This window comes from Lytechinus pictus, chromosome 19, assembly GCF_037042905.1.
Source record: "Lytechinus pictus isolate F3 Inbred chromosome 19, Lp3.0, whole genome shotgun sequence".
NCBI lineage: Eukaryota > Metazoa > Echinodermata > Echinoidea > Temnopleuroida > Toxopneustidae > Lytechinus > Lytechinus pictus.
This window is the reverse complement of record NC_087263.1, coordinates 14,547,876-14,562,595: the sequence shown is the minus strand read 5'-3', so window position 1 is coordinate 14,562,595 and position 14,720 is coordinate 14,547,876. Positions and strand designations below refer to the sequence as shown.

At 38.1% G+C, this 14,720-nt stretch overlaps 1 protein-coding gene across 1 annotated transcript in view; it reads left to right on the top strand.

Moving 5' to 3' along the window:
• Window positions 1–14,720, top strand: part of LOC129283387 (uncharacterized) — a 163,236-nt gene that overhangs the window by 133,890 nt on the left and 14,626 nt on the right. The window contains exons 98-107 of the mRNA XM_064113673.1: window positions 616–713; window positions 1,817–1,997; window positions 2,686–2,822; window positions 3,214–3,352; window positions 4,691–4,842; window positions 5,726–5,885; window positions 8,273–8,419; window positions 9,163–9,364; window positions 9,928–9,998; window positions 10,485–10,578. Of these exons, the coding sequence (XP_063969743.1) occupies window positions 616–713; window positions 1,817–1,997; window positions 2,686–2,822; window positions 3,214–3,352; window positions 4,691–4,842; window positions 5,726–5,885; window positions 8,273–8,419; window positions 9,163–9,364; window positions 9,928–9,998; window positions 10,485–10,578 (1,381 nt within the window). The remainder of the gene's footprint in view (window positions 1–615; window positions 714–1,816; window positions 1,998–2,685; window positions 2,823–3,213; window positions 3,353–4,690; window positions 4,843–5,725; window positions 5,886–8,272; window positions 8,420–9,162; window positions 9,365–9,927; window positions 9,999–10,484; window positions 10,579–14,720) is intronic.

The following is a 14,720-nucleotide window of genomic DNA, read 5'->3' as shown; positions in this document are numbered from 1 at the left end:
CCTTAATAATGCATACTTCAATGTTCTTGTCGGTAATATTGATTTCGCCTTGCCAATTGTCAGAATGCCTCCACATACCTTACATTTGGAATAGCACCCAATTCGGGAACAGCATGTTCCATATTTTTGTACAATATATATATATATATATATATATATATATATATATATATATATATATATGCTGCACAAAAATATTATGTATTATGTATTAATTTGATGTTTAAAATAACCATTTAAATACTGATGTCAGAAACCTTTGCTTAACTGTAAGGTCCAAAGTGGCCGAATAATCGCAGCTAATTGTAGATTTGCTCTGATGTGATTACAATTGTTATGGTGTCATTATGGCTCTGCATTAAATTTGCTTCCATAATGTTTATACTTAAAAAGAGAAGTAAAATAGCCATTGATTATCAATTAAGCATTTAAAGAGAGTAATTTGTTTCATGTTTTAATCATATCAAGTGTTTGATCATTTTATTTGAAATTTGGATTGTAGACCACTTATTATAATTAGGTGTGCAATGGCCATTTGGTAGATTTTAATTTCATTTTTAAGACTGATAATGATTATGATGATGTTAATAACTTTGCTACGTGTATTATTTTCAGATCCTGTACAACCCCAGCTATTGGTCATATCGTATGTTACAACTTCAGAGCTTAGAATGGAATGGTCTTTGCAGAATTCTGACTATACCTACTTCCAGGTAAAAACAACAGCTTTTAATATGCCACCTGCCACCCTCAAACCAACATAACGTCGCCCGAAATAAATTTTAAGATTTTCATTGTGCTTGAAAAAGCACATCAGAAGCTTTACCATGTCAAAATCGAGAAACAGTTGAAGAAATTCAGTGAGAGTTTCAAAGAATGAAGAGAGAAAAAAGGGTTTACTCAAGTAGGAGATTTGCACACTGTTTTGGTGAAACTTACAAGCAGTCTGCAAAAAACATTTGTTCCAGTCATGCGTAGTGTCAGGTGTTACTTTGCAATCCGTTTATGAAACACCCACCTGGCTGGTGCTGCATGAAGCTGTTCGTTAGTTGCAAACGACTGATGATCCTTTCTTGTGGTGAACGATATACACTAAGTTTTCATTGATGTTGATGTAGCGCCTGAGAAAGGATCACCAGTCGTTCGAAAATCTTAATGTGATAGTATATGAATGTGCAGTAATAATCCAGACCATGGCCTCTTAACATAAAGCTTAACAATAGACCAGTTCGTAGTTACTTCGTGGACAATTTTGGTCAGATGACCTTTCATTTCTTTCATTAAGATAGGCAGATTTCAAAGCAAGATATTACGTATGCATGCCTTACATAGCGGGATGAAGAAATTGAATAGACCAGGTGACTAGAATAGCACATCAATGAACACTCTATGAAGGTATTTGTTGCATTTCTACTTTGAATGCATATTAGAGGATGTTGTACAATGTACTTGGCAAACTGTGAAATATACCAGTCATTCGTGGACGCCTTGTTTTTTGTGGATGTGAATGAAAAACACAATTCAAAAGAATATATGAATAATCAAGACATCGAAGTTGGTGCTTATCTCATTAAATTTTAAAACACCATGTCACTTTAGTACAAATGACCTTCCTCTGATCATGCGCAGAATCTTCTGATCATACGCAGAGTGGAACTACGAACTGGCTTCTTGATTGTAGGGCAGAGTTCTACACAATACCCAATACAATCAATCATAAAAATCACTCCACCATCAGTTGTAAAGCTTCATCTTACAGAGCTCAAAACTCTTGTCAGCCATCTTAATATCTCAATTTTTACATTTCTTATCCCAGGTGTCATTCTCCAGTGTTTCTGGTATTATTTTGACCACGGAAACACAAGAACGGTCGTTCGTCTTGACCAATTTGACCGTTGCAACAGGATATACCATCACTATTACGACCTTTGTTGAAGGAACAGAAACTGGACTTGTGAAGTCCAGTGCCGGGTCACTTGTATCTCTTGTCAGTACTCGTAAGTTCCTCTAGATAAATTCTTTGTAGCATAAAGAGACACAATCACTCGTACATGTTTGGCCATTTGGCCATTTGGTTAACCATACCACTAAGGTTTACATACATGAATTTCAATCAAGTTATTTATTGTGTTTGTCTACTTTTACATGTATCTACTACAAGTTCTTTCAATGTTTTGTTTCAATTTTGATGTACCCGATGCTGATATATCTGTTATTTTTTGGGGGGGTCTTTTCATCACACTGCTTATTTTCTTTGATTACAGTTTCAATAGTTCTTGAAGCATGCTTTTCTTTTTGAGTCTTTAATTATTTTCATAACACTCTTATTGCTTCCACATTTTCAAAATTATTTATGCTGAAGACTTGCTTGTTCACTTTTTATATATGCTGTCATTTATTTTTCACTGTACCTTGTCAGTGTGTTTCATGTCTTCAGGTCATTCCATAATACACGTCTATTTTTTAAAATTGATTTTATGTGATTTTGAAATTACCTACATTCCTCAAACAGTGTAACTCCTTATTAATATTTTGTCTAATTGATTCTATTTTTTTTATTATGAGTTATTGATGTTGGCTTCTGATTGTTTTATTTCAATTCGATGTCCTTGTTATGAGTTTTATGATATAATGTATATTTTCCATTGCTTTTAATCATTTCTATTGGTATTTCTGGTTTGATAGGATCTGCACCGCCACAAGACTTGGTCCAAGATGAAGTAACAAGTGATTCCATCACAGTTTCTTGGGGTGCACCTGACAATGCAGTCTCTATGTATCATATTCTGGTCAAGGATGAGGCTGGAGCGGATGTAGATGATGTAAGTCCATAGTTTATTTGCTTTGATTTGATTTGGTTGGTGAGTTGATTTGATTTCTAGGAAAATTAAATCTCTATGTAATATCCTGGTAAAAGATGAGGCTGGAGCAGAACAGATGCTGTTATTCGAATGTTGATATGGTTTGATTTGTTCATTTGATTTGATATGTCACTATTTTTATTTGAATTGATTTGAATCTTATGTGTTGTTTTTATTTGAAACTTGTTGGGGTTTCCATACATGTATGTTGATTTGATATTATTTCATTCTAAACATGTATATGTTGATTTACAGCGCACTTCACCAAGACAAGTGTAAGTCAAGAACTCAAAATATTTTGTTTTTAAAATCAATTTCATTTTGACTATATACTTGAAATTCTTCTTATTAGGCCACAGTATCGTCGAGTGAAACCACATACACTGTTGAGAACCTCAGACCGTATACCAAATACGTCATCACAGTAGCAGCGCAATTCAATGGCCTGGATAGTGACGCTATTGAAGTTGAACAAACGACGTTCCAAGCGAGTAAGTGAATAACAAAGTTATTCAAATACAATCACGGGCCCGTAACACAAAGCTTAGCAATCATCGTAAAACATGTTTTAGTTTGTACAATTCATCTTGAAAATCAAGTTACAATTAATCGCTTACATGTACATTCATGTCATGGGACCATATGTGACCCTCCTCCCCAAAACCTATAGAAATAGTGAGATGTTGCAAGTGTTGATCCCAAAATGAATTCTTAATCAGTTCCTGCTGAACAGAAATATTGTTGGTGCTATTAAACAATGCACTAACAGAGGCACTGTTACAACCGGTAATGTTGCAGTATGGTCATGGGACCATATGTGACCCTCCTCCCCAAAACCTATAGAAATATTGAGGTGTTGCAAGTGTTGATCCCAAAATGAATTCTTAATCAGTTCCTGCTGAACAGAAATATTGTTGGTGCTATTAAAAAATGCACTAACAGAGGCACTGTTACAACCGGTAATGTTGCAGTATTGCTGATGTCACAACAACTCTTTATTTGCATCATTGGATCAACAATTGACATCACAGTCTGAAAGACTGGTGTTTAATCTTTGCTTTAGTTTCAGTTGAGATTTCAATTGTAAATTTGCATCAGAAATGTGCATTTACTGATTAAATCCGATGCCAGAGGTAATAGTGAATCTGTGAATCCTTAGCTACCCACAATGTATGTCTTTTATAAGTACCTTATATATCATGTTGAATGGATCATGAAGAACTGGATGAAGTTAAAAGGAGGACAAGAGCTGGATGGATCGCTTTTGGGAATTTCAATGACATTATGAAGAGCAATATGCCAATTTGCCTTAAGAGAAAAGTATTTAATCAATGCGTTATACCGGCAATGACCTATGGTTCTGAAACCTGGTCTGTAACAAAGAAAATGGAACAGAAATTAAAAACCACTCAACACAGTATGGAACGTATAATGCTTTGGATATCAAAACGTGACAGGAAAACCATACAATGGATTAGGAGCCAGACTAGAGTAATAGACAAAATCAAAGCAATTAAATCAACGAAATGGAGATGGGCTGGCCACCTTGCAAGATCACATGATAATAGGTGGACCAAACGCATCACAGAATGGAGACCATGGCTAGGATCACGAAATTGGGGTAGACAAAAATTGAGATGGAGTGACGAGCTCACAAAATTCATTGGCATAAATTGGATCGCTTCAGCACAAGACAAGCACCTTTGGCACCAACTTGAGGAGGCCTTCGCCTTGCAGTGGGCTGAACATGGCTGATATGATGATGATGATGATATTATGTTCATATTATATAGCATTATTATTATTTGTGTGCTTTATTTTTCTTATAGAATCGTCTGAAGTGAGAGACCCAGCTGTTATAATAGACTCGCCCAACTCAGTGTTACTTACTTGGACGCCACCTGCCTCACCGAATGGTCTTCTGACGGCATATATTGTGGATATTACTGGGGAAGCCATTGCTGTCCGGAAGAGGAGAGAGGTACGATCAGAGAAAACTTTTATTAACCAATTAATTTATTTACTAATTAATCAATTTATTTTCTTTTTCAATTATATATTGCAGTAATAAAGAAATTACACATCTTATCCTTATGATCGGATTGGACACAATGTAGATCGATAATGAACAAGTACATGAATAGCAAACAGAACACAATAACATTTAAATCATTGATACATTCATAATGGAACATTATTTTACATATCCATTTAAGATAGAAAGAATGTTGATGGTAGGATAAACACATTGAGTTTGGTAAAATAAGATTTTGAAATGCGATTTAATCATTTTGACAACTTTTTAGTTATTATAATTATGATTTTATTTTCGGCAATGAAAAGCATATCAAATTGGTATAATGAGCATTACAGAGTATAGATTGAGCACCCACTGGACTGCCGGGGCCAAATAAAGTTAACTTAATTACTGTAGTCAATAAAGACCATTTGACCCTATCCAGTGGGTGCTTACATAAAAGCAAAGGCAGATAAAAGAGGGAGCATGAAAAAGCTTAAGAACACTATATAAAAAATTTGTAATAAATAATAATAGCATCTTATAAGAAGGCCCCGTTGCAGACAATCAGCTCCCAACAAGTTAAATCCTGCTGATCAATTTATTCTTACTGTTGCAAAAACATGCTAGCAAGCAATTAATATACCCCACCCCTTTTGACTGAACAATCCTTGATTAATGGAGATACATGTACAATTCTGGAAGCTCAGTAATACCAGGGCTTTCTTGGAGAACAGTTTTCAGAAGTGTAGTGTCTATCCTGAGTAAATATGATGTTATCATTATTATTATTTTATTATTATCATTATCATTGTTTCTATTATTCTTTCTTTTCTGTTTCTTTTAGGCTGGATTTAGTCGTACCGAGACCTATGGAGTTACTGTCTTTTCAGCCTTGATTGAAAACCTTCCAACAGGATGCACCTACACCTTCAGTATCAGAGCAAGGAACGGTGCTGATGATAGTGATGTCGTGATTGCAGGACCATTAGATCTCCCGCATACAGGTAAGTTAGAGATTGGTTTGTCTTTCCTACAATGCCGGATATTGAAATAAATGTATCTTAACCCACACAAAGCTACATGTCCGGATGAAATATCACCATTGGTCTCACGGCAAATAGCTGAAGAAATAGCACCTGCACTTAGAAGTATATTTCAATTACCCCTCTCAACAGGTGAAATCCCAGAAGACTGGCGTCGTGCTAATATCACCCATATATTCAAGAAAGTAGACCGAGCCGACCCATCCAATTACAGATAAAAAACCTTCTGTTTGCAGCAAAGTAGTGGAACACATTATCCATACTAGCATTATCTGGATAGCCGCAGTATTCTGAATGAACACCAGCACGGCTTCAGGAAGAACCACTCCTGTGAAACACAGCTTACCTCTATCATACAGGATATAACAAAGGAAGTGGACCATAAGATACAGATTGATTTAATTGTAATGGACTTCCAAAAGCTTTTGACATCAGAGGCTCCTGTCGAAGTTGCTGTCCTATGGTATTTTTGGTAAAACCCAAAGGTGGATAACAGACTTCTTGACTAACCGTACACAAAGGGTGGTCGTTGAAGGAGAGCAGTCGTAATGGGCGCCGGGGGACTATGGCGTTCCAGGGCATACAGACACCGGACCCGTGAGCTTCCTCATTGACATCAATGACCTATGCGATGGTTTGAACTCCACCTGCCGTTTGTTTGCCGATGACTGCATAATCTATTACCAAGTGTCTAGCATGGAAGATGCACACAAGGTGCAGAATGACCTTGCAGTTTGGCAGACAAAATGGCAGATGGATTTCAGTGCTAAAAATTGTCATGTACTGCACATAACCCACTCTAAAAAATCCAGTTAAATATCAGTACGCACTTAATGATTCCCCTCTTCCAGAGTCGGAGTCTCACGCATATTTAGGTGTTGATATTTGAAATGACCTGAACTGGAATGCACATGTCAGCATAGTATGTGCAAAAGCTATTGATCTCTAGGTTGTTTACGCAGAAATCTTTTTGTGCCAAGAAGATCAAAGACATCGCTTACAAGACACTGGTAAAATCGACCGTAGACTTTTGCTCAACTGTCCGGGACCCACATACGCAAACACTGACAGATCATGTTGATGATATACAAAACAGAGCAGCATCTTATTAGAAGGCTGCATTGCAGACAGTCAAAACCTAACAAGTTAAAACCTGCTGATCAATTTATTCTTACTGTTGCAAAAACATGCTAGCAAGCAATCAATATACCCCACCCCTTTTGACTGAACAATCCTTGATTAATGGAGATACATGTACAATTCTGGAAGCTCAGTAATACCATGGCCCCCTGGTAGAACAGTTTTCAAAAAGTGAAGTGACTATCCTGAGTAAATATGCTGTTATCATTATTATTATAATTATTATTATCATAATTATTGGTTTGTCTGGCCAGCTTGTTTAGCCGCTTTACAGCAGCGAAGAAATTACACTGGGGCTAGGGCGATCCAGCCCCTGAAATGATAGAAATAGCCCTGGAAAATCCTTAATCACTGCAGTGTTAAAGCTTATCTAATGTTGCAGATTTATACATAGCCCTCCAAAAAAAAAAGTTTATGTTGGTCTCCTTCTCAGATAGTCTAGCGCCCTTTGGCAAGGCGTCAATCCACACTTTGCCACTCTCACCCAGGTGCTAATTGGGTACCAGTAGGAAACAACCGTCATTGTGGTTGGTTTAGCAAGTGTGCGCCTAACAGGCTGCTTGAAATGCTATGAATCCAGTGACCGGGTAATAATAATTGTGAAGCGCTTTGAACAGTAGTAGATTGATAAAGCGCTATATAAATGCCAATTATTATTATTATTATCCCATGAAGGAATTCCCCCAAAAAAGTCTGTGAGCACCATAATCGATAGCCTATCTAAGCAACTAAGGCATCTACAATATGTTGTATCATAGGCAGTAGACTGTGCCTGGCAAAATGAAAAAAAGTATGTCTTACTGATTGAACTCTAACAGAATTAAGAGCAAATACTTTTGCAAAGTTGCCTGGAATAACTGATGACATCATATGAAATGACTTGTAGAATTTTTTTATGTAATCTTGAGAAAATATATTGTCATATTGCGAAGATCTATGTTTCTTGGTAAGCTTTGAAAGTAAATCATTAAAAATGAAATCATGCAATGTGGCACATAACATCATAAAGTAATAGTTATGAAGTCATGAATTTTTCCAACCGACTGTGAGCTTATCTTATAAAAGATGAATCATACAACTCTTGTTAAAGTGGAGCAATTGAAGACCTTTTGAACGTACTGTACTCGCCATATCATATTATTATGATCATCATCCCTGATCCAACATTTTTTTATTCTACATTTTATCTCTCCACTTGTCCCCTTCAGCACCTCCAACACCTTCTTTAGACAATGTGGTACGTCTTGTCTCAAGGAGCGGGAAGACCATGACTGTATCCTTTGATAGTAGCTTCTTCAGCGATGTGTACGGTCCAGTGTCTAGATACGCCATCTTGGTCGCAGAGAGCTCAAGGGGTAAGTCTGTTAACCAGTTGAATCTGATTTTATTTTAGTGTGATACAGATTTTCTGAAGGCCTTATCTCATGTAATGTTGGGCATAGGGGCCAGTGGGTTTACTTCTTCCGGTACATGTATAGGTGACACTTATAGATGCTAAAATAACCTTCTTACCATACTAAACTTAGGAGATGCATTTAGAATCAGGTCTTCTCAGCTTCTTATTCTTTCCTATTTTGAAGCTTCTGCATAAACACAATATCACAATATCAAAAATCAAATTTTGATTTCTGATATTGTGTCGTTTGTGTAGATATGGATAATCCTCATGATCCTATATTCTATATTTGAACTTTGAACTGGTCTAATCATTGGTTTTAATATCTTTATTTGTGTTTGAAGTAATGAAAATTTGTGACAATGTTTGAAAAAAAAAACAGCTGCTGATTGCCAACAATGGGCCCTCAAAATGGAATTTTTAACCCATCTGCAAACCATGAAAAATATACACGCAAAATCTAAGTTTGTAGTCCTTTTTACTTGCTTGGTTTTGGATTCTTTTTGAAAGAAAAACACTGTGATTTGTATTGAGTTATCTCAAAGTAGTGACATCACAATGAAGGTGATTCTTGCATGCATGTATTATAAAATATGTATTCTGACCCAAAATCAAGTCTCCCTGAGAATGGCATTAATTTAATACCATCTCTGACTAGTTTCCAAGTAATTTGTTGATATTATGCTATTACCTCTCCCGTAGACACCATACCAGCTACGCCAAGTGACCCAGTCATCAACTGGCAAGTCAGCTCAGGCAGGCCGTACCAGGCCACACCCCTTGCCTACAATCCTTTCACGGGCGGAAGCGCAAGGACGTCGTTCACTGTTGGCTCTAACAGTAGCTGCACCCCGGATTCAGTGGGATACTGCAATGGGCAAGTGGTTCCACTCAGCGATTACAGGTATGCTTTTTTAATTGAATTGAATTTTAATGGTTACATAATAATTACCTGAAAACGACAGGTTTGGGACCCCAAAGAAGCAAGGCTTGTAATCACGAGACCCTGCAAAATGATATTACACTTGTACATGGAATACTTGTAGCTATGAGAAAAACTATTTACAGGGTATTTGTATAAAGAGCACAATGGAAACGTCACTCACACGCAAGCACACTCACGCACGCACAGCTAGACGTACACACACTTTCTTTATTGTTATTAAAAACGTTTCCAATTATACCTGCCATGTGTTCATGTTAAAAGGGAATATTCCCATTATGGAAAAGAAAATTCTTTTTTGAACAAGTGTGCTCCTGTTTCTGGAAATTTCTTAGTAATTTGTTTCTATTTCTTTGCTGTCAGGGTTGCCAGGTATCCTTGTAATAACAGTTCAATTTGCAAAATGGCAGCTCTCAATATTCCAGTGATGCAAGTACATTTGTCTGAACTGTTTGAATAGGAAATACATTTTGCATTCCAAGGCTTTCCATATTCATTTTCTGTTTTCCCCCTAAATTCAACAGGTTTGCCATACGTGCCTATGGGTCCGATGGAAAGTTTACTGACACTACTTGGTCACCGGCCTATAACTCAGGTAAGTGGTACGCTGGGTATTTAAAATTTACGACCAGTTTGTCAACTAACCATTTGGTCTAATTGCAATTTTGCCCATTTACCACTTTGCCTAATTTCCAGTTAGGTTCTACCCATTTGGTCTAATATCCACTTGGTGTAACGACATATACTCTATGTGTTTTATCATAATTCGCATCCATGTCAATGTACTTGCCTTATACCTGATTGTGGATGTGAAACTCATAGTAAAGCTCCATAAATACAACGGTCTAATGGTTCCCACTCTCGTCTTTCCTCTTTCAATCAAAGCATTTAGAGTCAAATCCTTCAGCGGTAAATTTTCCCACATTGTTCTGCACTAAACCCAGGTTCAGTGGACAGCATTGAAACTGACAGATCGAGCTAAAGCCAGGGTAATGATAATGGCCAAGGAATAGATTATTTCTAGACAGATGACGCTATATAAATTCCCATTATCATAATTATTATCATTTTCATTGACCAGGATTTGATATCGATTGGTTTGTGGCTGCTATTGTTGTCATCATCATCATCACTCTTGTTCTCTTGCTTGTTATGCTCCTCATTGCTCGGCAATGGTAAGTTATTCATTCAAAGTAATGTGTGTTGATGTGGGACTGTGGGTGTGAGTGTGTACATGAATGGGTTCCAAGCTTTGGTTAGGCAGCTAGTCATGATTCCCAAAACAATCAAATGTGGATGTGGGTGTGAGTGTGTACAGGTTCCATGTTTCGTTTTGGCCACTTGTGATGAATCCCTAAACAATGATATGTGGGTGTGGGGTTTGAGTGTGTCGGAGGTTCCAGGCATAGGTTAAGCCACTATAGATGATTCCCAACATATTCAGATGTGGGTGTGGGTGTGTCTGTGCGAGTGTAATTTGTTTCAAGCTTTGATTGGGCCACTAAAGATGTATCCCTAAACAATGGAATGTGGGTGTGGGTGTTTGTATGGTTCCAAACTGTGGTTGGTCCACTAGTGATGATTCCCTATAAAATGAATTGTGGGTCTGGGTGTAACTGCGAGTGTGTATGGGTTCTAAGCTTTCATTAGACAACTAGGGATGAATACCCAAACAATTAAATGTGGGTGTAAGTGTATGATTGTTCCAGTCTTAGGTTTGGCCACTAGTGATGATTCCCAAAACAATTAAATGTGGGTGTGGTTGTGAGTGTGAGTAAGTATGTGTTCAAAGCTTTGGTAGGGCCACTAGTGATGGATCTCTTAAAACCAAATGTGGGTTTGGGTTTTAGTGTGTCCGAGGTTCAAGGCATAAGTGAGGCCACTATTGATGAAACCCTCAATATTCAGATGTGGGTGTGTGTGCGAGTGTAATTTGTTACAAGCTTTGATTGTGCCACTAAAGACGTATCCCTAAACAATGAAATGTGTTTGTGGGTGTTTGTGTGTATGGTTTCAAACTGTGGTTGGTCCACAAGTGATGATTTCCAAAACAATTAAATGTGAGTGTGGTTGTGAGTGTGAGTAAGTATGTATGTGTTCAAAGCTTTGGTAGGGCCACTAGTGATGGATCTCTAAAAACCAAATGTGGGTGTGAGTGTGTATTGGTTCCAAGCTTTGGCTAGACCACAAGTGATGATTCCCAAAACAGTTAAATGTGGGTTGGGTGTGAGTGAGTACTGGTTCGAAACCTTTGGTTTGGCCGCTAATGATGAATCTCTAAACATGAAATGTGCGTGTGGGTTTGAGTGTGTCTGAGGTTCCAGGCATAAGTTAGTCCACTATTGATGAATCCCTAAGTATTCAGATGTGGGTATGTGTGTGTGTGCGAGTGGAATTTGTGTCAAGCTTTGATTGGGCCACTAAAGATGTATTGGGCCACTAAACAATGAAATGAGGTGTGGATGTTTGTGTGTATGGTTCCAAGCTGTAGTTGGGCCACTAGTGATGATTTCCAAAACAATTGAATGTGGATGTGGGTGTGAGTGTGTACAGGTTCCATGTTTTGTTTGGGCCACTTGTGATGAATCCCTAAACAATGATATGTGGGTGTGGGTTTGAGTGTGTTGGAGGTTCCAGGCATAGGTTAAGCCACTATAGATGATTCCCAACATATTCAGATGTGGGTGTGGGTGTGTGTGTGCGAGTGTAATTTGTTTAAAGCTTTGATTGTGCCACTAAAGACGTATCCCTAAACAATGAAATATGGGTGTGGGTGTGTGTGTGTATTGGTTCTAAGCTGTGGTTGGGCCACTAGTGATGATTTCCAAAACAATTAAATGTGGGTGTGAGTGTGAGTATGTGTTCAAAGCTTTGGTAGGGCCTCTAGTGATGGATCTCTGAAAAATCAAATGTGGGTTTGAGTGTGTATGGCTTCCGAGCTTTGGCTAGGCCACTAGTGATGATTCCCATAACAGTTAAATGTGGGTGTGGGTGTGAGTGTGTATGGTTCCAAGCTTTGGCTAGGCCACTATTGATGATTCCCATAACAGTTAAATGTGGATGTGGGTGTGAGTGAGTATTGGTTCAAACCTTTGGTTTGGCCACTATTGATGAATCCCTAAGTATTCAGATGTGGGTGTGTGTGCAAGTGTAATTTGTTTGCAGCTTTGATTGGACCACTAAAGATGTATCCCTAAGCAATGAAATGTGGGTGTGGGTGTTTGTGTGTATGGTTCCAAGCTGTGGTTGGGCCACTTGTGATGATTCCCAAAGCAATTAAATGTGGGTGTGAGTGTGAGTATTGGTTGCAAGCTTTGGTATGTCCACTAATGATGAATCCCAAAAAATGAAATGTGGGTGTGGGTTTGAGTGTGTCCGAGGTTCAAGGCATAAGTTAGGCCACTATTGATGAAACCCTCAATATTCAGATGTGGGTGTGTGTGCGAGTGTAATTTGTTACAAGCTTTGATTGTGCCACTAAAGACGTATCCCTAAACAATGAAATATGGGTGTGGGTGTGTGTGTGTATGGTTCTAAGCTGTGGTTGGGCCACTAGTGATGATTTCCAAAACAATTAAATGTGGGTGTGGGTTTGAGTGTGTCCGAGGTTCTAGGCATAAGTAAGTCCACTATTGATGAATCCCGAAGCATTCATATGTGGGTGTATGTGTACGAGTGTAAATTGTTTCAAGCTCTGATTGGGCCACTAAAGATGTATCCCTAAGCAATGAAATGTGTTTGTGGATGTTTGTGTGTATGGTTCAAAGCTGTGGTTGGTCCACTAGTAATGAATCCCTATGAAATCAAATGTGTGTGTGCGCGTGTATTGGTTCCAAGCTTTGGTTTGTCCACTAATGATGAATCCCAAAAAATGAAATGTGGGTGTGGGTTTTAGTGTGTCCGAGGTTCCAGGCATAAGTTAGGCCACTATTGATGAAACCCTAAGTATTCAGATGTGGGTGTGGGTGTGCGAGTTTAATTTGTGTCAAGCTCTGATTGGGCCCCTAAAGATGTATTGGACCACTGAACAATGAAATGTGGGTGTGGGTGTTTGTGTGCATGGGTTCCAAGCTGTGGTTGGGCCACTAGTGATGAATCCCTATAAAATCAAGTGTTGGTGAGAGTGTGTATTAAGTATTCAGTGTGTTGGTGAGAGTGAGATCCAGGCTTAAGTTGGGCTACTAGTGACGAATCTATAAACCATGAAATGTGGGTTTGGGCATCAGTGTGTATTGGTTTTGAGCTTTGGTTGGGACACTAGTGATGAACTCCTATTAAAACGAAATGTGAGTGTTAGTGCGTGTGTGTATGGGTTCCAAGCTTTCTTTAGGCAACTAGGGATGAATAACAAAACAATAAAATGTGACTGCAGGTGTGAGTGTATATTTGTTCCATAGAGTTAAATATGGGTGTATATACATGTAACTCTATGATCTGTTCCAGGATTAGGTTAGGCCACTAATAATGATTCCCAAAACAATTAAATGTGGGTGTGGATACGAGTTTTGGTTGCTAGCTTTGGTATGTGCACTGATGATGAATCGCAAACAATGAAATGTGGGTGTGGGTTCGAGTGTGTCCTAGGTTCCAGGCATAGGTTAGGCCAATATTGATGAATCCCCTAACAGTCATAGGTGTTTGTGGGTGTGATTTGGTTCCAGGCTTTGGTTACGTCACTCATGATGAATCCCTCAACAATCAAATGTGGGTGTATATAGATTCCTGGATTATGCCACTAATGATGAACACTTAAACAATCAAATGTTGATGTGGGTGCGTGTGTGTGTGTGTATGAAAGACTTTCTGTTTGTCACTTGGGCAACAGATTTTCCTTCTGCATAATAGAGGAAGGAGTCTATGTCAGAGTTGGACTTCTTTTCTATGGTTAGCTTTAACTATCAACAATGAGTGTAGGATTGGTGGTGAGTGTGTGGGTGTGTGTGTGGCAATCTTCTTGTTTGCTGTCAGTGGTACATGATAGATAAACAAGAGTAGATGTGAGTATGGGCGAATTTTTTCTCCCTTTTCTGTTGCCACATATGTTCAATTGATATTTGATCAATTGGATGCCATTTCCATCATGGTCTGGCTTTGAAAGTTTAGATGAAGTTTATCCCTTATGGTATAATGGAGTTGACTTTTATCCTGCTTCTGTTTAGTTAATATCCTTGTAATATTATAATCAATTTTCTATATGTATTATTTACCTTACACAAATATTTCTAAGACGGCCTAAAAGGAAGATTTTTTAATGTACCAGTATTCCATTATTATTATGATATCATATGTTCTGAAACCTTGCTTGTAATTGTTTCAC